The sequence below is a fragment of the Pelobates fuscus genome, chromosome 3 (assembly GCF_036172605.1).
Source record: "Pelobates fuscus isolate aPelFus1 chromosome 3, aPelFus1.pri, whole genome shotgun sequence".
Classification (NCBI taxonomy): Eukaryota; Metazoa; Chordata; class Amphibia; order Anura; family Pelobatidae; genus Pelobates; species Pelobates fuscus.
The window spans coordinates 350,758,219-350,783,799 of record NC_086319.1 but is presented as its reverse complement, the minus strand read 5'-3'; the positions used below and the strand labels follow the sequence as shown (position 1 = coordinate 350,783,799).

General features: G+C 37.7%; 1 protein-coding gene across 1 annotated transcript in view; it reads left to right on the top strand.

Moving 5' to 3' along the window:
* The window catches only part of LOC134603309 (dual oxidase 1-like), a 208,723-nt gene that overhangs the window by 45,760 nt on the left and 137,382 nt on the right, over positions 1–25,581 (top strand). The window contains exons 2-7 of the mRNA XM_063449164.1: positions 4,310–4,389; positions 8,547–8,630; positions 10,437–10,601; positions 18,397–18,584; positions 20,484–20,685; positions 21,354–21,520. Coding sequence (XP_063305234.1) covers positions 4,326–4,389; positions 8,547–8,630; positions 10,437–10,601; positions 18,397–18,584; positions 20,484–20,685; positions 21,354–21,520 — 870 coding nt within the window. The 5' untranslated portion in view covers positions 4,310–4,325. The remainder of the gene's footprint in view (positions 1–4,309; positions 4,390–8,546; positions 8,631–10,436; positions 10,602–18,396; positions 18,585–20,483; positions 20,686–21,353; positions 21,521–25,581) is intronic.

Genomic DNA, 25,581 nt, shown 5'->3' with positions numbered 1-25,581 from the left:
CTGGCTCAGACCTGTCAGTAACTCTCCAGCTGTATCTAATACCCAATTAACAAGGTATAAGACACTGCTCCTCCCTAAGGGCAGTGTCAGTTCAATGACTCTGGTTAGAGAATTGCTACTCCACGTTCTAGTATTGTCCTGACCTTGGATTGCTACTCGTTTTGTACCCTGACCTCTGGCATCCCTTGACCTCGGCTTGTTACTCGTATCTCCTGATTTCTGGCACCCTCTGACCATTGGCTTACCTACGACTATTCTCCTGGATTCCCTTTTTGGTACTGCGACATCAAGCATTCACCTGCACAGCCCCCGTGCACAGATTCACAGGCCAGGTGAGTTCTACCTTGACCACCTCGGCCTGTGTCTAATTGCAAGGGTGAGCATTTATCTCTGCATGTTGGACTCCCAGCAAGGTAAGCCTGACACCCTAGGAGTGGCCATCCTGTAAAGATGACTGCAAGAGACCAGCGCAGACTGCTCAATGAGGTGAAGAAGAATCCTAGAGTGTTAGCTAAAGACTTACAAAAGTCACTGGCAAATGCTAACATCCCTGTTAGCGAATCTACAATACGTAAAACACTAAACAAGAATGGATTTAATGGGAGGATACCACAGAGGAAGCCACTGCTGTCCAAACAAAACATTGCTGCACGTTTACAGTTTGCACAAGAGTATCTGGATGTTCCACTGCAGTACTGGCAAAATATTCTGTGGACAGATGAAACCAAAGTTGAGTTGTTTGGAAGAAACACACAACACTATGTGTGGCGAAAAAGAGGCACGGCACACCAACATCAAAACCTCATCCCAACTGTGAAGTATGGGGGTGGGGGCATCATGGTTTGGGGCTGCTTTGCTGCGTCAGGGCCTGGACGGATTGCTATCATCGAAGGAAAAATGAATTCCCAAGTTTATCAAGACATTTTGCAGGAGAACTTAAGGCCATCTGTCTACCAGTTGAAGCTCAACAGAAGATGGGTGCTGCAACAGGACAATGACCCAAAGCATAGAAGTAAATCAACAGAATGGCTTAAACAGAAGAAAATACACCTTCTGAAGTGGCCCAGTCAGAGATGCTGTGGCATGACCTCAAGAAAGTGATTCACACCAGACATCCCAAGAATATTGCTGAACTGAAACAGTTCTGTAAAGAGGAATGGTCAAGAATTACTCCTGTGCACGTCTCTTGTGCACGTCTGATCTGCAACAACAGGAAACGTTTGGTTGAAGTTATTGCTGCCAAAGGAGGTTCAACCAGTTATTAAATCCAAGGGTTCACATACTTTTTCCACCTGCACTGTGAATGTTTACATGGTGTGTTCAATAAAAACATGGCAACATTTCATTCTTTGTGTGTTATTAGTTTAAGCAGACTTTGATTGTCTATTGTTGTGACTTAGATGATGATCAGAGTAGATAGTGGGAACCGCACTCAATCACATGATGATGATCAGATCACATTTTATGACCAATTTGTGCAGAAATCCATATCATTCCAAAGGGTTCACATACTTTTTATTGCAACTGTATCCATGTGAGTTTTTGAATAAAATGTTACCTGCTTTCCTCTTTATCAAGTCTCGGCTGAAGTTTGGAAATTACGCAATACTTACTCTAGCTGTCCTACTTGAGAGAAAGGGAATACTTCAAAGAGATACCCAGTTAGAGTATAAGAGCTCCATCACAGAAACAAACAAACAAACAAACAAACACCCCTTTACAATAAGGAAAGGGTAAGAAGGAGGAACATTGGATGTCCTCAACATAGCTATTATTAACATAGTTGACAGATTTATTATTAAGTTCAATTTAAACTTGAATTGCTTCCACTGCTTATAACCTATAAGGAGAAAACATATATATTATTATATTATAATATATAATAATAATAGGAGATCACAGTAATAGTGTTGCAAATAAATCAGGGAGTGGAATAGTTTAATGGCAGCATGGCTATAATATGAGATATGAAAATGTAAAACACATTCTATTATAAAATTAATTATAATGATTCTTAGCTATCTAAAGTTTGCATAGATTCCTCACGTAGCAACCAGAATAAATAAAACTGATAGCAATACCATGTGGGTTCAGGCAAGGTGTTCAAGGGGGCAATGACCTACAGGCTACTAATATGGCAGGGCTGGTAAGAGGGTTGTGGGACACAGCTTCAAACCATTCTTCTGAACATTAAATTAGTGGGAGTTGTGTTGGGATACTTGTTGACAGATTACTGTAGGAGTAATGTAGCAAGCAGGAATAATCTTGCACTGTGTAGGTTTGAGAAGGAGCTGGAGACCTGTGCTTTGTATGCTCTCTAAGCCTGTAGATACCCAGTGGATTATTTCCCAGTGAACTGTGCAAACAGTGGCTGACAAGGTCATTGACTACAAACTTTGTATGATGTCCTTGGAGGTGCTTTCCATTAATTGCAGATTAACATGGGACAGTGATGAGGACGTTAAAAACCCATGTGTCATTTTTGGCAATGGAGTTCTTAAAAAAACAGAGACACATCATACTGTGAGGTCATACTGTAGGAGGTTGCAGAAGCAGCTGATGGCATACCTTGTAACTCTAGCAGCACTCTAGCAGATCTGTTAATTCCGTGTGTATACCCTACATTAACTTGTACTTGCCCCCATGCAAAAAGATGGCAGCCTTTCCATGAGCAATGCCTTCATTTGTTGCTGTTAAAGCATTTAGAGACATATTATGTAAGCAGACAAGATGATAGTAACCCCCAATGCTGATCAATCTTCTTCGATTAAAAATGTAGATGTAGAATTGGAACTTGTTAAAATGTCTGTGGCAAGTGGAAACTATTTCAAAATCTGCCGGTGAGATAGGTCAGTTATCTGTGCTGCTGAAAAAATGATATTATCTCACAGTAACTTAAAGGATCACTATAGGGTCAGGAACACAAACATGTACTACTGACCCTATTGTGTTAACACCACCATCTAGCCCCCCTGGGCCCTTCATGCCTCCATAAATATAGCAATATCTTACTGAATTCAAGCTAAAAGCTGTAACTCTGCATGCTGTTTGCCTCAAAAAAACAAGCAGTCTGCTGACATCGTCAGAATTGGTGGCCTAATCCAATCACATATATGATTGGCTGAGACTGACAAAGAGGCAGATCAGGGGAAGAGCCAGCATGATTCAAACACAGTCCTGCATGCTTCTCACTGTGAATATAAAGTTTACTACGACCCAAAAATCCCCAAATGTTTGTAAAGACGGAACAAATAGAAAATCAGAACTGTACAAGCTATATTTTCAATAATTTTGGTATCCATAAATAGCTCTAGGGAATTGCTATCTTGCTTTATTCATGTACTAAGCTATCCATTCAATGTTTTAAATAAACTTTATTTTGTTTACATGTGTATATATAAACCAATGCCATCACAGTGTTCAAGAGGGCTAAGAACCACCTCTGTCATAACCCATGCTGGCCCAGAGGGCAGGGGAGAAATGGAGTCTTAGAAGAGTCAGGATACTTTTGTTTTGAGGAATAGACCCCATTGTCACATAGAAACATAGAAACATAGAATGTGACGGCAGATAAGAACCATTCGGCCCATCCAGACTGCCCAATTCTCTAAATACTTTCATTAGTCCCTGGCCTTATCTTATAGTTAGGATAGCCTTATGTCTATCTCACGTATGCTTAAACCTCTTCACAGTAGCCATTCACAGCAGCTCGAGGGCTTTCCCATGCATCCACTACCCTCTCAGTAAAGTAATACTTCCGGATATTATTTTTAAACCTTGCCCCTCTAATTTAAAACTATGTCCTCTTGTTGTGGTAGCTTTTCTTCTTTTAAATATAGTCTCTCCTGACTAGACCATAACTGCAGGAGCTCAGATCTCTAAGCTGCATGGGACTTACATAGATCAAAGAAGCTGAAAATGTGCCAGAGTATTTCTCCTATTTCACTGACACTGACGAGAAGCTATTATTTTGTAGAAATCACTGAAATTAAACTAAGATTACAAAGACATAGAGGAGCGTTCAGAGGCTGCCTTTCCTCTACATGGTGTTCAGGCCCCAGCTCATATTCTGTTTTGGTGTTTTAATAAGAAACATGAAGTGGTTCAAGTTACAATGAGACAATATACACTTGAACAAAACCTCTCTCTCTTTTTTAGAATGCCCAATACTAAGCAAAACCATCATAATTATATACACCCTTGTGAAAAAATAAAGCCTACAGTCACCTGTACATTGCTGTTTGGATTAATCTGTCATATTCTAAAATTTTATGTTTTTAAATATACATTTTTATTTACTATTTTTTAGTGGTACTTACTTGGAAATGAAGACAACTCTTCGGCAATGCTATATTTGTCTATGTTTTGCTGTGCTGCAGTATTTTACATGTAAGTGCATTTTCATTCATTTTGAAATAGATTTTACCAGACTAGAGAATAAATGTAGGAGAAGATATATAAAAGAATACAGGAACATGAGATGGGTGTGTAAACATGTGTTCAGTTATATATGAGGGATACCTTTCCCTATTTTATTATTTTACATATTTAATAAGATAAACTAAAAGAATACTCGGACCATCTGGATGGAATAACCAGATGTAGGGAGTATCCTCTGGAGTTATTATAGAGAGATCCTCAAAATAATAATGTATTACTAAAGAGTAAATAATAGTATAGCATATATAACCAGTGGTGGTGGTCAAAAACCCGAGTTGGGTACAATCTTGCCTAAAATGGCACACCTCTAGATATTCTAGTACAAATACTAACAACTGAATCTCTGACATACTACAGACTACAGACTTTAATATTATAACGTGGGGTCAAGTCTGAAGGCTCAGAGAGTGAAGTGTCTTAATTATAAGACACTAGGTATCATATAGAACTAGGTAACTGGTCCACAAACTGGGGGTAAATAGTTAATGTATTAAGTCTAAACAGCTATAGTAGGTAGCATAACAGGCTTAGAATAGCATAACTGCAGCAAACACCAATATTTGATAGAGTTAGATCACCTTATAGGATCAAATAAAACCCTCAGGATAGCAGTATATCTAACAATAGCAATATCTATATAAGGTTATAATGTTGCAGGTTCTTGTAGTGTCAGCCTGAAAATAAAGTTACCCACATATAGAAATGATGACCAGTTATAGAGGTGAAATAATAGATAGAAATTAAAGTATACTAATGTGCAGAACCATACTTAGGTTGTTGGTTACCTGCACATAGCGACAGAGTGCCCTAGTGAAAAGGAATAATAAAGTGAAAACAAGGGAATGACCCGACGCGCGTTTCGGTGCTTTCAGTAATGCACCTTGTAACAGATCCCTACCAACCTCTGGTGGATGTGAAACAAACAAGGGAATTACAACTTACACATCCATTCGTTCCATTCCTCTGTTCGTCTGGTTCCGTGCGAATTTCACGTGTAATGCAGAGGTGGCCGCCATTTCGGGACTTTCCACGTGTTCGCGGCCATCTTGTGTGCGAACAGCGGTGTTTGCCTGTAACCGCATGGAACTGAAAACGGATACGCAAACAGGCGAACACCGCTGAATCCTCCAGACCTCCATAAGTTCGTACGGAAACTACCGAACGTCCCCTCGTTCGGTAGTTATATGCAATCATCTATGGGGATTCCAGCGAACCCCGCGATTCGCATGGATGGCCAGAGTATCATACCTTTTTACCGTGCGAACGGAGACCGACCGCAAGGCCAAAACTCATGGAACTAATTTCGGCTAGTTGGTCTGTGCGGTCGGTCAAAACTTTGGAACGTTGTATCTCCCGCCTGTGAAACAGCATTCCAAACCTTGAAACAAGCCTTGATCAATGCACCTGTTTTATCTGCCCCCGTCCCTAACAAAAGATTTGTCGTCCACACAGATGCGTCCATGTACGGACTGGGGGCAGTGCTAAGCCAGGTTGGCGAAGACGGGGGCGAACACCCTGTCGCGTATCTCAGCAGAAAACTGTTACCTAGAGAAGTGAGTTACGCGGCAGTGGAAAAAGAGTGCTTAGCCCTGGTCTGGGCCCTAAAGAAATTAACCCCATATCTGTACGGTCAAGAATTCACCTTAATTACTGATCATAACCCCCTTGTATGGCTGAACAGAGTAGCTGGAGATAATGGACGCTTACTGAGATGGAGTCTCGCACTACAGCCATACAATTTCTCCATCCAATACCGCCCTGGCAAGTTTAATGGGAACGCGGACGGTCTGTCCAGACAAACAGAACTATTGCCCTAACAAAGGACCGGACAGCCCCAAGTTGACCCGAAAAGGATCAATCCGGGTCTGCCGGAGTGTTCCACAAAAGGGGAGCAGTGTAACAGATCCCTACCAACCTCTGGTGGATGTGAAACAAACAAGGGAATTACAACTTACACATCCATTCGTTCCATTCCTCTGTTCGTCTGGTTCCGTGCGAATTTCACGTGTAATGCAGAGGTGGCCGCCATTTCGGGACTTTCCACGTGTTCGCGGCCATCTTGTGTGCGAACAGCGGTGTTTGCCTGTAACCGCATGGAACTGAAAACGGATACGCAAACAGGCGAACACCGCTGAATCCTCCAGACCTCCATAAGTTCGTACGGAAACTACCGAACGTCCCCTCGTTCGGTAGTTATATGCAATCATCTATGGGGATTCCAGCGAACCCCGCGATTCGCATGGATGGCCAGAGTATCATACCTTTTTACCGTGCGAACGGAGACCGACCGCAAGGCCAAAACTCATGGAACTAATTTCGGCTAGTTGGTCTGTGCGGTCGGTCAAAACTTTGGAACGTTGTATCTCCCGAACTGTACATCCGAATGGGGTGATTTTTGGATATATTGTCCCCCTGAAGGAGAGCTATCCAGCGCTACCGGATTTAAAGCTGTACCCCCTGTTTTTGGGGTACATCCAGAACTGGTGGAAAAATGTGGACATTTTAATTGGGTTATGTAGTTATCTGAGGGGAGGAGACGTGGGGGTGTTACCATCTGTATTATTGGTTGTTTTCATCCTCCCCCTGGGAGTGTTCTGTGTGTATCTATTTCTAATAAAAAGCAGGCTGGGTGTTCCAGTCCTCAGTTCATCTTGACCCTTCAAAACGTAGCCTCGTCTCGTTCTTGGAAGGGGATTATTTGGGAATATTATTCTGCTCCTGTTTACAGCTGAACCTGCTCCTCACTCTGGATATCGTGGATGGGATTACATCAGCCTACTTCTCCACAGCAGCTTGCAGGGAAAAAGGACACCTTCAACGGCAGAAACCCTCTCTCTATCTGGGTAGCCGTTACACACCTTCGTCAGGGAAATTGTGTTTACACAATTGACTCATACTAAGAAAAACATTTCTTAGCAGTACTCTATATTGGGTCTTTTTTAATACACCGGATATAATTTCACAAACACACTTATTGTTTGTATTAGATAAGCTGATTCTAACGTAACTTAATATAGCAATGACAATGTTGTGGTTATGGTGTCATTAGACTGTTGCCATGATTCCGTTCCTTGGCATCCAAAGTGTTTTCAAGCTTTTTGACCAAAACTCAAGGTCTTCAAGGCACCTGCAGCCCCCTATCCCATCAGCTGACCCTCTTAGTCAATAAATCACATTTATACATGGATACAATACATTAATATTGCTAATATGCAAGTGCAACCAATTCTGGCAAGTGAATTACAGGTTGCGTGTCTCGATGTCTCAATGACTCCCGAGTTTAATTTAACTTGAAAATGGGTTGACCAAGAACTGAGGGGAAAGAGCTTGTGGAGAAGTGATAATATACTTTAAGAGATCCCTCTCTACATACCTCAAAACAGAATGCACCTGTCATGGTTGATTATATATTTCTTACCTGTTCTATGTTCATTTTTGTATATATTGTGGGTTAATATTGTTTTTGTATTTTATTGTACCCTATTGTATCAATGCAATGTTTTGTGGACCTAGGACATACTTGAAAGCGAAAGAAATCTCAATGTATCCTTCCTGGTAAAATATTTTATAAATAATACTAATAATAAATAATAGTACTTGAAATTAAATGTATAAAACATGTAAGCGCTTAGAAAATAAGGCCATAGTGCTTTGGGGGTGATGTTGCTCTGATAATGCGTTATATTTAAGTCTGTATTCCTTAGTCCACTCTCTCAGAGGTGGGTTTAATCAGAATTGGGTATTGAATATCCACTTTACACTGTATCAAGTTAAAAAATATATCCTCTGATTCCAGGGTGCTTAAAGTGTTCCAAATTTCCCAAGTCGAGGAACAAGATATGCAGAATCAAACTAAATAACAATTTTTTTTTTATTGTATTTCATAACAGTATTTTTTTTATATTTTAAATTAAACATTGATATGAATGCTGATAGATCAGGCGCCACTGCTGAAGTTAACAAGAATTCAGAGATTTTAGCTGGCTTCTGCCTAGCTTGGCAAAGAATATGTTGTCCCAGTTGAGAATATGAGCATATTTAGGAAGGTTTCATTCAAGTTTTCTCCTTTGATTTCTCTTTAAAAATATATATTTTTTTCTTTATAGATGCACAAAGGAATATTCATTGGGAGATTCAGCGCTATGATGGCTGGTATAACAATCTTGCTCACCACTGCCGAGGCTCTGCAGGTATATTCCATTAACTACAACTAAAAGTATTATTTGAAAGTTTTTAGACCAGGAGTTAAGCCTTCGAGAAAATATAAATATCTCATCGCAAATTCAAGTAAACCTTTTGTAGACATATTGAGCCTCAGTATATTACATTGGTGTATTGTAAACTGAATTTTATAACCTTATACCAGAATTGGTGAGATGATTAGTGAAATAATTGGTGAGATGCTTAGAGGGTTCCGCTATAGGGCACTTCAATTTATTTAGATTCATGCCCCCTAAATCTAAATAATAACTGGAATAAAGAGAATTACTTACCTGTTTTTCCAGCACTGAGATCAAGTCCCTGAATCCACTTGATCCCCCTTCAGTGATATCAAGGTCAACTTTTCTATATGTCCAGTCCAATGCCCCTCATAGAGCGTTCTTATTGGGGAAGAAAAGTGTACCCATAGTGAATGCTGTGCTCCTCCAATGAAATGAAGGTCAGCTGTCTAAACCAAGTTTGACTCGTCCCTCATATTTGAAACGTCTCTATTGTTTGTCAGGAAGACAGCCACTAGATTTGTGTTTTACCATTGAGTGTAAACATTTCCGTATGTATTAAATGGCAATGTTTTTACATGAAAGGGTTAAAACTAAACGCTCACTGCACCCAGACTACTTTAATGAGATGAAGTGGTCTGGGCAGCTGTGGAACGACTGCACTGGGGCCCACACACTGAGGGGGCCACCTGATGGTCATTGCTAAACAGGGGCCTGGTCAGGCACCGCAGCATTTTAAGAGCGTTACTGGGCCCCTGTAATATCGTCGATGCCAGGAGGAAGTGACAGCAGGTTTCTGTGTGTATTTGTAAGGGTGTGTGTATGTCGCACTCTGTGTATCAAGGTGTGTGTATGTGGCAGTGTGTGTATCTGTATGTGTATGTCAGTCTGTGTGTATATACCAGTCTGTGTATCAGTCATGTCAGTGTGTGTATATCTGTGTCTCAAGGTGTATGTATGTGTCAGTGTAAGTATCTGAGTGTACACAAAACAAGCAAACTAAATCAGGAGTGATTGTTGTGAGTATATTGTGTAACCCTTACAAGTAGAACTAAGCATTATCTAAATGTAACAGTCAAACATAAACACTACACACTAGTATACCACTGTATTCCAATGGCAACAGTACATACCATACAACCCTAGAAGCACATACTTACATTCAAACGCACACATGCTTTTCACAAATACAACACTGCAAGATGGGAAATAATTTCTAATTACTGGGGTAATAGCTGCTTCATCCAATGAGATATCTGACTGCTATTTTGGGGTCAAGAAGGATTTTTTTCCTAGTTTGTTGCAAAATTGGAAGTGCTTCAGACTGGGTTTTTTGATTTCTTTTGGATCAACAGCAAAAACAGATGTGAGGAAGGCTGAACTTGATGGACACAAGTCTCTCTTCAGCTATGTAACTATGTAACTATGTAAGATTGGGCAAATGGTAGATCTCCAGTGACAAAGCATTGTGGGAGTTATACGAAGATGGGAATCTACGTTTCAGCCACTCTTGTGCTAGAGGAGGGCCAAAAAGAATTTTCTAGCACTAGGACCCTCTGTACATTTGTTCCACCAATGGATCTGAGTGCCTTCAGTTGTCCTTAAAAGTAAAAACATTTCAGATAATTACATGTACATAGAACTAAGAACATAGAATCACTGTTTTTTTTATATACTATTAATATTAATTCTGTATGAATTATCTATATGCTGTATATTTCTACTCATAAGTCAGAAAATGAATCTTTATTTTTTGTACCGTGACAATACTTTCAGGTACTAGTCTCCAGCGCCTCTTACCAGCTGCCTATTCTGATGGTGTATATCAAACCTTGACAGAACCACGAAATCCCAATCCAAGGGAAATCAGCAATGCAGCTATGAAAGGGGAATCTGGACTTCCTTCAGTCCGGAACCGAACTGTACTAGGAGTATTTTTTGGTAAGTGCGTTTGGATGAGTAGGAGAGACATGGATTAACATTATCAGGGTTATAATTACTGCAAAATATGTGCATTGTTGATGGAATTCATCAATGTCTGAATTTTTTAATTCATTCCCCAAATGAGCCTGAATTTGCTCCGGATTTCAGCTGAACTAAATGGTGTCGGACGGCTGAAATCCTAGCTCAATGGAGCAAATCCAGGCTTGGAGAATTCAACTCCAAGTCTGGTTTAAAATAAATCATAATGATTTGCAAATCGTTAAAGACACTCTGCAGCATGAGGGTTTATTATGCCAGCTCTTGCTAGACAGCCGTCACATTAAAATAGTTAAATAAATAAAAATCCTGTGGGCGTCAATAAGACACTCCAAATTGCTATAATGGAGTTAACATACCTCCATATGCCCCACTTGCTATCCAGCCGGTATTGGCATAACTACTAAAATTTTTATAGACTCTCATGGTATGACAGGTATTGAAGAGCATGAGAACATTTCCAGTGCTTTGTAATATGACCAGGACGCTCTGGTTGGTTAATAAACCAACCAATCAGAGCGCTCCTATAGCCAAGCCTCGAGAGACGTTTTTTATTATAATCAATGGCTATATTTGGTAGGTGGTAAATTTCCATTATAGCAATATGGAAATCTCATGGACCAGCATAAGATTTGTAAAAAAAAATATTTTTTATTTTTTTGAAGTGGCTGCTTGCAAGCAATCACTGGCCAGCCACCACAGAATTAACCCTGACAGCTCTGAGGGCTTTTACATTTTTGCCCGCTGGCTGCCAGTGGGCAAATATTTCTTAACATGACCAATTAACTTGTAATAGAGCAAGTGAATGATAATTTGGGAATGTGCATCATGCCAGATGCATTCGGCTTATCATCAGTTGTCATGCGGTCGTCTTTGAATCCGGTGCTGTAGATTGGTTAAGATACAAAAATCGCTGGTTTTCCAAATTAATTCAAATTTAAATTTCCAAATTCAATTGATTCATCTATTCTATTTACATAAAATGCTGCAACCATACTAGTCACTCCCGGCACACCTGGCTGAAAATTATTTGAATTTGAAACTACATAATGTTAAAGCACTCACATATAGCATTTGTAGCCTCCTGTTGGTGTAAATCATCGATGTACTTTTGAAAATGCATTCTATTTTTGGTGTACTGCACGTTAAAAAAGCTTTGAAATATTACACTGCTTTTTGTGTATTCCTGGACCATAACATTGCTATTAATTTTCAATCAGATGGACATTTAACCGCTTCACTACAATTCACTTGCAATAGTGCATGTGAAAGCTTAGAATGCTGCAACCACACTAGTCGCTCCTGGCACACATGGTAAAAAATAATTTGAAACAACCCTAATTAACTGTTAAGTGTTAAAGCACTCACATATAAAATTTGTAACCTGTTAACCTCTTCATTATAAAATATCTATTCTTAAACAAAAAAACTACCGTAGATAATGTACTTGAGGGGAACAAAAATTAAATTCTGTAAATATACCAGTTTTGTTTTTAAATGTATTAATTCATCCGTTATTAAAACATTGTGAGGTTCAAAAGTATTAATTCTTTTATGAAATCCTTATCATTTTATGACAATTTTCTAAATGGTAGCGTTAATACATTAAAACAGCTGCATTCTTGCTTTTGGATATTTGTAATGGACCTGCTAGCAGTTTTGGTCAGCTTTCCAAAAGACCTAAAGAACATAAATAAAATATATATGGGGATATTACAGCATGCCCATAAGCCATGCACTGTGCCAAGAACGATACGCTCTAGTCTAGCACACATCAGTGAGAATGGGGGAATGATGGCAGCATTTGCAATCTCTCTAGCCCTGTGTTCATTGAGTTGGGGTGAGTGGCTTAAAACTTGTATTTTAAACTCCTTTAGAATGGCTGTAAATCTTTATGTGTTGATTTAATAATAACTACTAGTAATCAATCCGTAAAAATGGCAAATTCCCTTGTGGGAAATTTACTCACAGTATCTGTGATTTTCTATTGAACAGTTTACATATGGGCTGCAGTAATTCAATGTGTTCTTAATATTGATGAGCTATGGATAAAAGTCTCTGAAATAACAGACATTTGTATTCAGATTCAGAAAAATCAAGAAAATTAACCAATATTTTTGCTTTCATCTGAATTTGGGCAATAGATTACTGAATGACTGAATGACTAATTTTGTTAGATCACATTTGTTCATTTTGGTGGTTGTTTACGTTTTAAATGCACCAAAAATCATACTATTAATACTCACTCTCCCACATGTTTAACCATTTTTTACCCACATGTTTAACCATCTTAGTGTTTGTACCATGTTAATATTACACCATGTTCCACGTTCAAAATAAATATGATATATTGTCTGTGTGCAGTATTTTATTACTATTAGATGTATTATCCCCTTTATGGGTTTGTCATGACTGCCACCATCCGGATTTATTAGTTGTCTATAGGGAATAATAGTCGTCTGAAATTCAGAAATGAACTAACATTGTGCAGAATTTTGGATTGACCAAACCAATAATGTTCTAATTTTGGGCCAAACCAAAATTAGAAAATTGTGGAACTGAACAAAAACAAACCTAAACAAAAATTTGTTTACATCCACTATTAAATTATATGAACAAGCCAACAAGTAGACCAAAATAGTTTACTTTTTTTTTTTTTTTTTAATGGAGGAAAACAAAAAGAGCATTTGCTTGTCGTAATTCCTAAACATAGTGCAGTTTAAAATAATACTTCACAATTATTAATTAGTTCTACTTGTGAAAATGTGTATGATGTCAGCCATTACTTGTATGTTATAGGGCAAATATAGGGACCAGTTAAGGAGGGCAATAATAGGGACAAAACTGCATCACACATTTGCAGAAAGTAACTAGTTATGTTTCTAACTTTTCTAAACTTGGCCAATGTATCATAAGATATAGCAGAATATAAATATAGTGTACTTACAATAGTAGCACATACTAGACGGGTGAAATTTACCACAAAGATTTGTAGAAATACATTCTATATAGCTACTAAATTAAGTAGAAATTGGTACTAAATGGACCCATCACACAATTTTGATGACCAGGATAACCTCAGATTAATGGTAGCTCGATTGATGTTTAAGGCATTTACCGTAATATCGCTCCCAGCATACTGCCAATGATGCTAAATGTCAAATTGCTGCTGGTAGTTGTTACATATTTATCCAGAAATAACCCAGTCTTAGTGCAGTAGACTTAGGATACCTATAGACATCTGACACAAAGGGTACTTGGGTTATCACTAAACTACCTAGTGGTGGGAAAATATTCTATATACTGACCATCTTTGAAAGGCTCAAAAAATACAAGCAAAAATATTTGCTTTTAACGTAAAGTTATATCAGTCAATCCAAGCAACCTCTAGAACGTTTAAAAACATTGACCGCTGGACTTTTAACTTTTTATTGGAAACTCATTTAGTAGTAGCAGCATGTACCTGTCAGGAATCTTACCTGAGGTGGGAGTCTGTAGCGCAGATATGTTCTCTCACCCTTGCAGATAAACACAGTCCAAGGTGACCAGGCAAGAAGCCACCTCGACTGTGAATGTGTGCATGGGGGCTGTGCAGGAAAGGTGCTCCAATATGCAGTACAGACAAGGTTACAAGCAGAAGAATAGTCAAGGTGTAGCCAAGTGTTTTATACCCAGCTGATAAGCGATCTGCCTCAGGTGAAGCACAGGAAATAGCCACAGATAAGTCCAGCCCCCTAGTGCTGCAGACATGGCCAGGTATAACAGGGATAGAACTACTCAAAATAATAAAATCTGCTGGGGCTCAAAAGCAGTATAGCATGCCCAGGACATCAAAATACCCAGGATTAAATCCCCTGTTTGGCACTTGTGGAGCGGCCACGCCTGGCCGTCCGGATGGCACGGGGTTTATCCTGACAGTACCAGGGATGGCATAAGAAAATATGTTTTAGCTAACATACATTTCAAACCAGTTCTAACCACAGAACAATAAACTTGTGATGACTGGTATGCAGCCAACTATTGCCCAATGCAGCTTCTGTTTTATGTGTCCTTTGTTTTCATTACTAGGGTGTGTTTGAAATTAAACATATGCACACGACAATATAATAAGAATTGGTAAAACATATTTTCAAACCAGTTAACAGGATGTTTGGGTGTAGAAAGAAAAACAAGCTCTGTTTCTGTTGTATATCATTTCATTAACTATGTCCTGAACCAGAAAGTGCTTTTTCACCCATAGTATGGTAAGGTTTTCTTAAATAAATATATATTGTGATATCTCCATTTAGCAATTCTCAAGCTTGTTTTTTTTTGCAAATGTAGAAAATCCTTGTTTATAGAATAACCTCCCCATGAAATTTACTGTTTTCAAGTAAGAACATAAATAGCTAATAATCCATCCATCCATCTACAACTGCAAAATGAAAAGAAAGTAAATAAAAAAACAATAAAAAAAAACAACACACTTACATTAGCATACATGTGCTTGTCCTCACCTGGTGGAAAAAATAATTTCTCTACTAGGTCCATCACACAGAAGAACTGTAGATGATGAAACACCGTCCAGTGCTGTACAGGAACCTGCATGGCTTAAAGTTTTCAGTGCTTTTGAAATGCAGCCATAGGCCTTGCATCTGTGCATATTTGCTATTAGAATGTCCTTTGAAATACAGATGCCTGGTTCCAGCCAGCTAGCTGCCTAAAAAAAGAGTGTAACACATGCAGGATTATTCACTAAACTCTGATTTTTATGTATTAGCAGGCAAGCCTTGTGGAAGCCAAGGTACTCTGACTGACAAATAAACTGCAATAATTACCTTTGTGAGGTAACTCTACCAGAAAGCCACTAAAGGGACTTTCGGGTCATTAGGTGACTTGTGGTCACCTAACTGACGCTGGATCTCCTCACCCTATGCATGAGGACATCCAGCGTCATATAAAACTCCATAGGAAAGGATTATATACGCGTTCCTATGGGGAAAAAAAAACTAATGCGAGCATGGCCATTGCCCCACATGCATATTAGGTTTCCCCAGACGACATCAGGAATGAACACATTGTTGAACCAGCACCGAGGGAAATTGGCACTGGACTTAGGTATGTGACTAAAGGGGCTTTAAGACGGCCGCGACGCAGGGGCCTATAAGGAGCTATAACAACTTTGTTTTTATAGCACTATAGTTTTTTTTACAATAAAATAACTTCCATACAATTTACTAGAGTGACTTAAGTTCATGAAAACTGGCACAGGTAGCCACCCCACATATAAATTCAGTTTTTAATGGAAATCTGGAAAAGTTAATCATACAAAGGTACAGACAGATGTCAATTGAAAGAACCACTTACGTCACACAGACCTATGCATGTCAATTGAGTGGCCTGGGTGATGTGGTCCTGTATGTTTACTCCCATGATTGCAGCCCCAATAGAAAAAGCATTGATTCATTGCTTTCCAATGAGGTAATATGAATAAGCATTGAATTTGATATCTGCCTACTCCTTAACACCCAGGGAGGAAGAGAAGTAGACAGAACCAAGGGGGGCCTTAGCGCTGGGAATAAGGTAGGTAAGAAGTTTTTTTAACCCTTTTTATGCCAACCAGAGGGATGGCGAACCTATAAACCTAGGGACAGGAACACCAAAGTGCTAGGAATATAGGTTTGTATTCCTAATGCTGTAGTGTTTCTTTAACCATGTGCAAGGCAGAGATATCGCAGGAGAACAGTCAGGTATATTCAAATTTCACCAATTATATATATGTCAATCAAAAGACAATGTAAAAAAAACAGATATGCTACTTCCCTGTATTCACTTTGAGTTAGATGTAATTGGATTTGCAATCTGTGTATGTATATGTTGTGTGTGTGTGTATATATATATATATATATATATATAGCTAATAGAATGTTAAACAAAAATCTGCACACCAGTCAAGCCACAAGACTTTTCCCACAGAAATCACAAAAAAATCACAAAATTGCAGTGATGTTACTACTGCAAATGATTCTGGGTGGGCATATTCAAATTAGTTCAACAAAGAATCAAATGTTTGCCTCATCCCATTTTAAACATGGATTCCTTTGAGTCTGTGTTTTCTGTATACAACAGCTTTGAAACACATATTGGGAAAAGATGCAAAGCCAGTGAACCACTCATGGACAGCTGTTTCATTGTTAATGCAAATCATCAGCATGAGGTTGGTTTATATATAAAATTTCATGTGCATTTGTTTATGTACATACAATTGTATTAACATTTTACAGCAATTATTATAATAAAAACACATGCAAAAACAAATATGTATACTGAAAAATATTTAATCAAATAAGGGAGGTAAATAAAGAGAATGCAGAGACAAACACAGAAAGAGATTAAAAAGAAGAAGCATAAAACGGAGAAAAGAGAGTGCAACAAGGTTTTTCACTTTCTTTATGTTCTAAATATTATCTTGAGAACCGTTTAACACAAATATGTTAAAGAACCACTATAGTGCCAGGAAAACATACTCGTTTTCCTGGCACTACAGTGCCCTGAAGGTGCCCCCACCCTCAGGGCCCCCCTCCCGCCGGGCTGTAGGGTGAGGAAGGGGTTAATCCCTTACCTACTTTCCCTGGCTCTCTCGGCGCTGGGGAATCTCCTCCACCTTCTGCTGTCATCGGCAGATTCTCAATGCTTTCCTATGGACGCTGGCATCTTCTCACTGTGAAAATCACAGTGAGAAGCGCGGAAGCGCCTCTAGCGGCTGTCAATGAGACAGCCACTAGAGGCTGGATTAACCCTAAAGTAAACATAGCAGTTTCTCTGAAACTGCTATGTTTACAGCTGCAGGGTTAATCCTAGAGGGACCTGGCACCCAGACCACTTCATTAATTCTGTGGAACTCCCTTCCCTCCTCAATCAGACTTTCACCCAGCCTCCATTCCTTCAAAAAATCTTTGAAAACTCACTTCTTCATTAAAGCGTATCAATTAAACTGTCAGCAGGCTTCTCATCCCCCACCCCATGACTCCTTTCCTGCAACTGTCAAAAATGACCTACCAAGCACTCAATAAACCCTTCTCAACAAACTATTTAATCCCCCTACTTTAACCCTTTGTGTCACTATACCCCACTCCCTCTAGCATGTAAGCTCATTGAGCTGGGCCCTCAACCCCCTCTGTTCCTGTACGTCCAGTGGTCTGATCTCAACTATGTGTCTGTTAGTCCACCCATTGTACAGCGCTACGGAACTTGTTGGCGCTATATAAATAATAAAATAATAATAATAATAATAATTAAGCTGAAATGGTCTGGGTGCCTATAGTGGTCCTTTAAGGTTTTCCAGTTTTGCACATTAAGAGAAAAGAAATCTGTTAGGATTATTGTCATTAACCACTTTGATGATCTGGTTCACAGGCAGAGATGTTTCTTGTTTCCATGCATCAGAAATTTTAAGCTAAACTGAAAGAGTTATATTTAAAATGTTCTCAAACCAGGAAACATCTGCAGGAATAATGTCCAAAATAAATACATCAGATAAAAAAGGAATAATGAATGAATGAATGAATTAATTAATTAATATTTTATGAATCCTTTAATTCAAGGTGTATGTTTATTCTAATCACTTTGTACAGCAATTACTGTTTTGTTTTCATTTTGTGAGTGTTATATCTTTTCGATTGTCCATTTGCTATTTTTAACCTGACATATACTCCAGAATGTGTAAAACTAAATCCTAATACTATCACAGCATAATATAATATTGGTCATTTTTCAGGATACCATGTGTTCTCTGAAATTATTGGCATAGACAATTCTGGATGTCCACCTGAGTTTCTAAACATTAAAGTTCCTATTGGGGATGAAATTTTTGATCCTGAAAGAACAGGGAACATAATAATTCCTTTCCAACGCTGTCAATGGTGTAAACAAAGTGGAAACAGTCCAAACAACCCAAGGCGTCAGGTAGGATTCACATATTATATAAGTGTCAACTCGGATTTCAACCGGAAATGATCAAGCTTGGATTTATAGTTTAATTTTCTCATATACATAAATATACTGAATAGGCAACAATATGTTCACAACTTAAAATTATCCTTTTTTTTTTTTTGCTAGATTTGTGCATGGCTAGGTATTTTGCTTCGGCTGAACCAATTCTTTTTGAAAAATATTTTTTTCTGAATTCCAGAATTCCAATTTTGGATACTGAGTCAGATGACCAACAAAAATGCCTCAAAAAGAATTATAATATTATGTATATATTTTTCAGTACACTGAAAGGAGCTTTTCTTATCATTTGGTGCATAGAACAAGTGGGAAAAACTAACTAGTAGAAGGAAAAAGAGGAGGATCAGTTAAAAAAAAAAAGTATATTTTAATTTTATATATTTTTAAATATATAATATATAAATATAAATTATGTATAGCTACTCTTGTTATTCTCTCTATTGCTCACTTCTCACTTGCTCTATAAACAAAATCAGCATTTAGTGACTTTTGAAGTCAAAATATTGAAAAGTAATTTTTTTTTTAGGTAAAATATATTGCTTTATAACTTGCCAAAAGTTTTTCACTGGCAGTCAAGGTTCTACTAAACTAAAATTTTTGAGAAATACATTTAAATTACAATTTATTGGCAAACATGTTTGTTTTGATTTTTATGTATCTTTTGGATGATTGTCCTGCTGGAAGAGTACATGATGCCATGTATCCTAACAAAATATTCAGGTCTTTTGGCAGAAAAACAACCCCAAAACATTAAAGAGCGACCACCATAGTGGGATTGTGGGAATGAGGTACCTTTCCATATGGATACCTCTCTATGTGCGCCAAACCCACCTCTGGTGTTTAGAACCAAAACAGCTGTATTTTGGTTTCTTCTGATCACAGAACCCAAACCCATATGAAGTTTCAGTAGTGTCTGGATAACTGAAGATACTTGAATTTATTTTGGATGCGAATAGAGGCTTTTTTCTTGACACTCATTCAAACAACTTGTGATGATGTAGGTGAAGTCGGTTTGTAGTTTTGGATCCTAAGACGCAACTAATGTCTGCAATTCTCTAGGTGTAATCCTTGGAGATATACTGGTCACTCAAACCATTCTCTTCATAGTGTGTTGAGACAAAATAGACACATATCCTCTTGCAGGTTGGTCCATTCCATTTCCAGTTGACTGGAACATCTTCATTATTGCCCTGATGGTGAAAATTGGCATTGTCAATGCTTTTTCTATTTTCTTTGAGCCACCTCCCATTTTCTGAAGTTCAACAACCTTTTGCCACACATCACAGCTATATTTCTTGGTCTTACCCATTGTGATGAATAAATAAGGGGATTTTGGAATAACTAAGGGAATTTGGAATATGTTACCTCATATTTTTACCCCTGTAAAACAGGAAGATATGTTTGGAAGACTTTCTGTCGAAATATACTTCAAATGTATAGTTTATCATATGAATCCACAGGGGTGCCAATAATTATGCCACATATATATTTAACAAATAATTTAATATTTTTTGGGATAAACTTGTGTTTTTTGTGTATTTTATGACTAAGATCAAATGATTAAACAACAAAGATTATTTTCACAGCCTTCTTTGCTCATATTTACCATGGGTGCCAATATCAGTGAAGTGCACTTTATATAAACATGTTTTTTTGTGTTTTTGTGTCGTTTTTCTTGCAGAAGTCTACCACAAACTATTGTTTGCTATAAGGTCATTAGTTTTTTTATGGAATTAATGAATCCAAATTATGGATAGTTTTATCAGCAGATATTGTAGCCTTTTATAAATGTTGTGATTTCACGTTTATAGGGTCATACTATGTAGATTGTATAACAAATTGTCTATTTTCCAGATAAACAGTGTGACATCGTGGATCGATGGGAGCTCAATATATGGCACCTCTCAATCATGGAGTGATGTTTTGAGAAGTTTTTCCAGAGGGAAACTGGCATCAGGTCCTGACCCTCTATTCCCTAAAGAATCAAATTTGAATCTTGCAATGTGGAAAGCACCAGACCCTTCCACGGGACAAGGAGGAACAGATGGGATTTATGGTGAGCTTTGATTAAAGCGGTTATGTCATAGACTTCAATTTTAATTTTTATCCTTCCCCCTCCCCCAATCTATGTACCCTTACTGTCCCACCAATGTATTGTGTGTCTCCCCGTTTATAACTATTCAACTTTTATTTAGTTTTTTGTTTTTTTTTTCTCTGCACCAGATCTTTTTTTGCAGCCACTATTTCTCCAGCCTAGCAGTGAAAAACAGCCAAGAAAGCTATGGCTATATGAACAGAAACAAAAGTCAATTAACTTTAAATGTTAAAGAATTGAGCATTGAGACTACAAATGCATGATCTATAGACTAAACCTGCTTCATTAGGCTAATGTTGTTTGGTTCTTGAGTGTCTCAGAAATTTGTAAAATGTAGAAATGGGCTAAAGCATGTTTGACTTTTATTGATATTACACACAGTCAGTATTATTTTTGGGGTAGAGCACCCATGTGTATCATATTTATTGTGGTTTATTTATCTTAACGTATCTTTAATTAACTAAAATTTGTAGTGAATAGCTTTTGTGAGTTCCTCCCTAAATCGTTGCCTATATCATTATAAGAGTAAAAATACATATAATTTTTCACCATTTACAGTTTAAAAGTTCGAATTGTAAAAATGTTTATACTCCAAAGGCTATAAATATGTATTTCTTTGTGTTTTCAAGGTTTTGGCAATACTAGAGCTAATGAGAATTTGTTCCTACAAGCTGTGAGCATTATTTGGTTCCGATATCATAACCACCTGGCAGAGGAACTCGCCGAGAAGCATCCCATGTGGTCAGATGAGGACCTGTATCACAATGCTAGAAAATGGCTAATAGCTGTATACCAGGTAAATGTGAAATAATCTATTTGTTATTTTTATAGAATACCATTGTGTCATTTTAAATTAATACACTTTAAAAAGGTCATTTACTGCAGGCATTGGGCATCTTTACAGCTCATTGTGAAATTATGTTTTATCAGGACATAACAGAGGTGACCGATTTTTCTCAAAAAACAATACACAAAATATTTAAAATCATAAACAATTTAAATCTATTAGTAGAATAGTGGGTTCAACAAAAAGTTGGTTAGTGCCGTGCCACTTCAAGCTCCTTACCTTCTAACCTGCTCAGCCCTGCAAGCATCTCATCAGGGTGATGGTGTTCGTTTCCAGCTCAATTTACCTGTTCCCCTCCTTTGTCTATATTGAGATCTGCCTTATTGAGTAGATCGAGGTAGTCAGTATCACATTCATGTAGCTCCTGATTATTGCATCCATGCAAGGCTCCCATGAAATATAAATGGACATTGGTTCCAAACTCAGAATCTTGACGTTTCCTTTCAGGAATGCTTCTTTAGAATTTTCTCTTGGTAGATTTTTTGTTTTAGCTGTAATCTCCATTCATCCTGACAACTGTGTCTCGCCACTCTGTTAGTAGAAATTGTGAATGACTTACAGCATTCCACACTTAAGCTTCTGAATATGTCTTTATCTTTCACGGGTTACTCAAGCTATAAATAACCTTTTGTGTTCCTGACCAATTATTCAGCTTCTGTTACTTTTCCATTAATTGCATATTAACCTATCAACCTATATTATTTAGGCAGACTAAAAGTTTGACATTCTTGTTTGCCTAAGACGACATAGGACTGTGTGTGATCTGGATTGCCTCAAAATGTTCCTAATCTTTTACCTCAATCTAAATGCTGAACCCTCATACCGAGACAGCCTGCTTAATTTTTTATAGAAGAAAAAAATATTTTAAACTTCAATTCTATAAAGAACGCGGAGAGAGACAGGTAAGCGTCGAATGATTCATAATGGTTTGGCAGTTTACCATGGGATGGCACCTGTGGAATTCTGGCACCATAACCACTAGAGCAGCTCCTATAGTGGTTATGGTGTTTGCAGTGCCTCTTTCAATAATGATACTGATAATAAAACAGACACTCGTCTCTAAACATCCCTATTGTGCAGGTTTTCACAGTGATCTGTCATATTCCCTCTGCTTTTCACTCAAGACAGCACATGCCAAGCTGTCTCTGTTCTTTGAAGTCTTTCTATGTAAGAATTGTTAATTAAAAATGTTCATATCAGCCTTTTAATAATTAAAAATCATTCACTTGCTGGCTTGCATTCAAGGTTGTAATTCTCTAAGAAAAAAATAAAGCTAGGAACGAACATATCTTCATAGTGGGAGTACATTAACAAAAATGTATTAGACACGTTGTAAAACATTTGAAAATAATGGGGGCTTGAAAACCCTGTAACGCATGTAGAAAGTCACGCTTCAGATAATAAAGGAGTCACTGTCATTTATCTCATGTGCACCATTGCATTTGGAAGCAGAAGCACCTCACTAATCTCAGTGTGACGGCCTAAACTGGATTACCTGTGTCCTTCTAAATCTGTAGTTGCTGAGAAGTCACCTGTTCAGTGTATTTCTCCTTCACGTAACAGGGCCTTCTCTTGACTATTATTCATGAAAATAATGCATTTGTGTTAATGTACTCACACTGTGCAGGCATCCTTTATTTCTGGTTTATTTTTTTCTGTAAGGAATATAATTACAAATGTGATGTATCATATTGTGAATTACTCACGATGGGATAAGAAGATAAAAATCTATTGGATACTATCAGGGCTATGCACTAAAGTGAGAATTGTTGGGAATTCAACATGAATTTCAGATTTTAGGTCAAAGTAGCTGAATTGGAAAAGTTCTCTAGGTCAGCTATGCTTCCAATTGAGATATTTTTATCTCAGATTTGAAATTCGCTTTGAATTCGCTGTGATTTTCAAACAATTCTCACGTAGGGAATATGTTTGTATGCCAGTTTTCATTGGACTTAGAGTCAAGGGAAAAAGAAAGTACACCCTCTTTGAATTCTATGGTTTTACATATCATGGCATAATAACAACCATCTGTTCCTTAGCAGGTCTTAAAATTAGGTAACTAAAAACTCAGATGAACAACAACAAACTCAGATCAACACATGACATATTACACCGTGTCATAGGAGCTTGGTTCGCTATAAATTATTGGAGTGTAGTCTTGTAGGTAGATGTGCAAGGAGAATCGACCTTGAAAGACACTACATCTCCCATGGTGCTCGGCGAAGGGAAGCTCATTGCTGCTTCCTGGGCTGCGCACATTTCTTGGCTGGGTACATTAGCTTTACTTTGCACTACATCTCTCACTGTGAATTTTTTTTTGTAGTTTTAGGCTCATAGGAGTGCTGTCCATGAATGCTCATGACATGTGTTCACCTAAAACGCCATTGACATTGCAAGATATTTCAATTGCACATATTTACTTGCTTTTTCTGCCTGCAGAATGAGACAAAGCTAAAACTTTTAAATAAGATGCTGTCACTAAGTATCCCTTATATTATGCTATTTAAGCAAACAATGCATTGTAAATAATTAAGGCTACTCCTTGCATTGAATATAAACAGCAATGTCGACTGCTTTATTATCATTCATAATTTTTGCTAATGTTGCAATGATTCCAGAAGTACACAGCGTTTTATTTGAAACACCCTGTTGTATGTTTTAAGAGACCTTGTAAGTTTTTTTTTTTTTACTATTTGAAAATGTGCATGTCCTGCCCATATCAGTGACTCGCCCAGAATGTTTTTTTATTTAGTGAAAATTTTGACACGACAATCATGATTTAGCACCCATATAATTTAACTTATCTAATTGATTTATGTGATCTATACACGAAAGTCATTTATATTTCGGATATTATTAAGATGAGCAATTAACTATAAGAATAGACTTGGCTTGAACATTGCTGTCTGGGCTTCCCTTAGACATTCTGTGTGAAAATTGTGAATGACACCGCCTACCCATCCCTAGATATTAATTATAATTTGATGTTAACATTGGACTTTATAAATATTATTATTATTATATAGATATATTACATGTGTGTGTATATATACATATATATATATATATATTTATATTTATATATATATATATATATATATATATATATATATATACAATGATATATATACATATATATATATATATATATATATATATATATATATAGTATATATCATTGTAGACACTTATAGCATCAACAATCACTGGCTCTTTGAATAAATATAAAGTAGTGGAATATTTACCTTTCAATAAAAAAAAATAATTATAACAAATAGGTGAACTCCTTCGTAGGCACACTCAGACTGTCTGATAAATGCTCACAGTTAGATTAAAGCACTTTTAAAGACACTTAAAACACAGACACAGTCACTCTCTTGCACTCCCAAAAACAGTTACAGTCACTCACACAAGCATGCATTAATGCTGCAATAAATAAACAAAACAAAAAAAATTACATAAAATATGCATTAATTGAGCACCCAACTTACCCGCTCACTTACCCTGATAATGCAAGGAGTTACACCTCATCAGTATCAGGGTAAGGAGGGTGTCTCATGAGTAAATACAACAGTTATAAGTTGTAACCCCCCTCCCAAAAACAGGGATTTCTCCTGCCTGGAGTTAGGAGGGGGTGTAAGAGTGCAGCGGGACTGTACAGTGAACTAAAGAGTGAGAAGATTTTGGCCGCCTCTTCCCAACTCTGTCCTCAGCATGGCACAAAATAATTTTATGAGTTTCCAATGGAATAAGTCTCAAATAAAGCTATTTGTTTGTCCAGGAAACCCCAACTTAAGTAGTGCACTTTAGTGGGTGTAGTAGCTTGTCGGTCATGATTAGCACCCCCATTTGCCATATATTTATTAGTGCATGCACCACATGTTTGGTCCATAGGAAGGTCAAGCTCTGACCCCCAAGTGCATCAATCTTGATCTCAGCCAATCCACTGCTTTCTGATATGAAAAGGCTATGGCACTGCACTGTACCAATCAGCATCTCCTCAGAGAGGC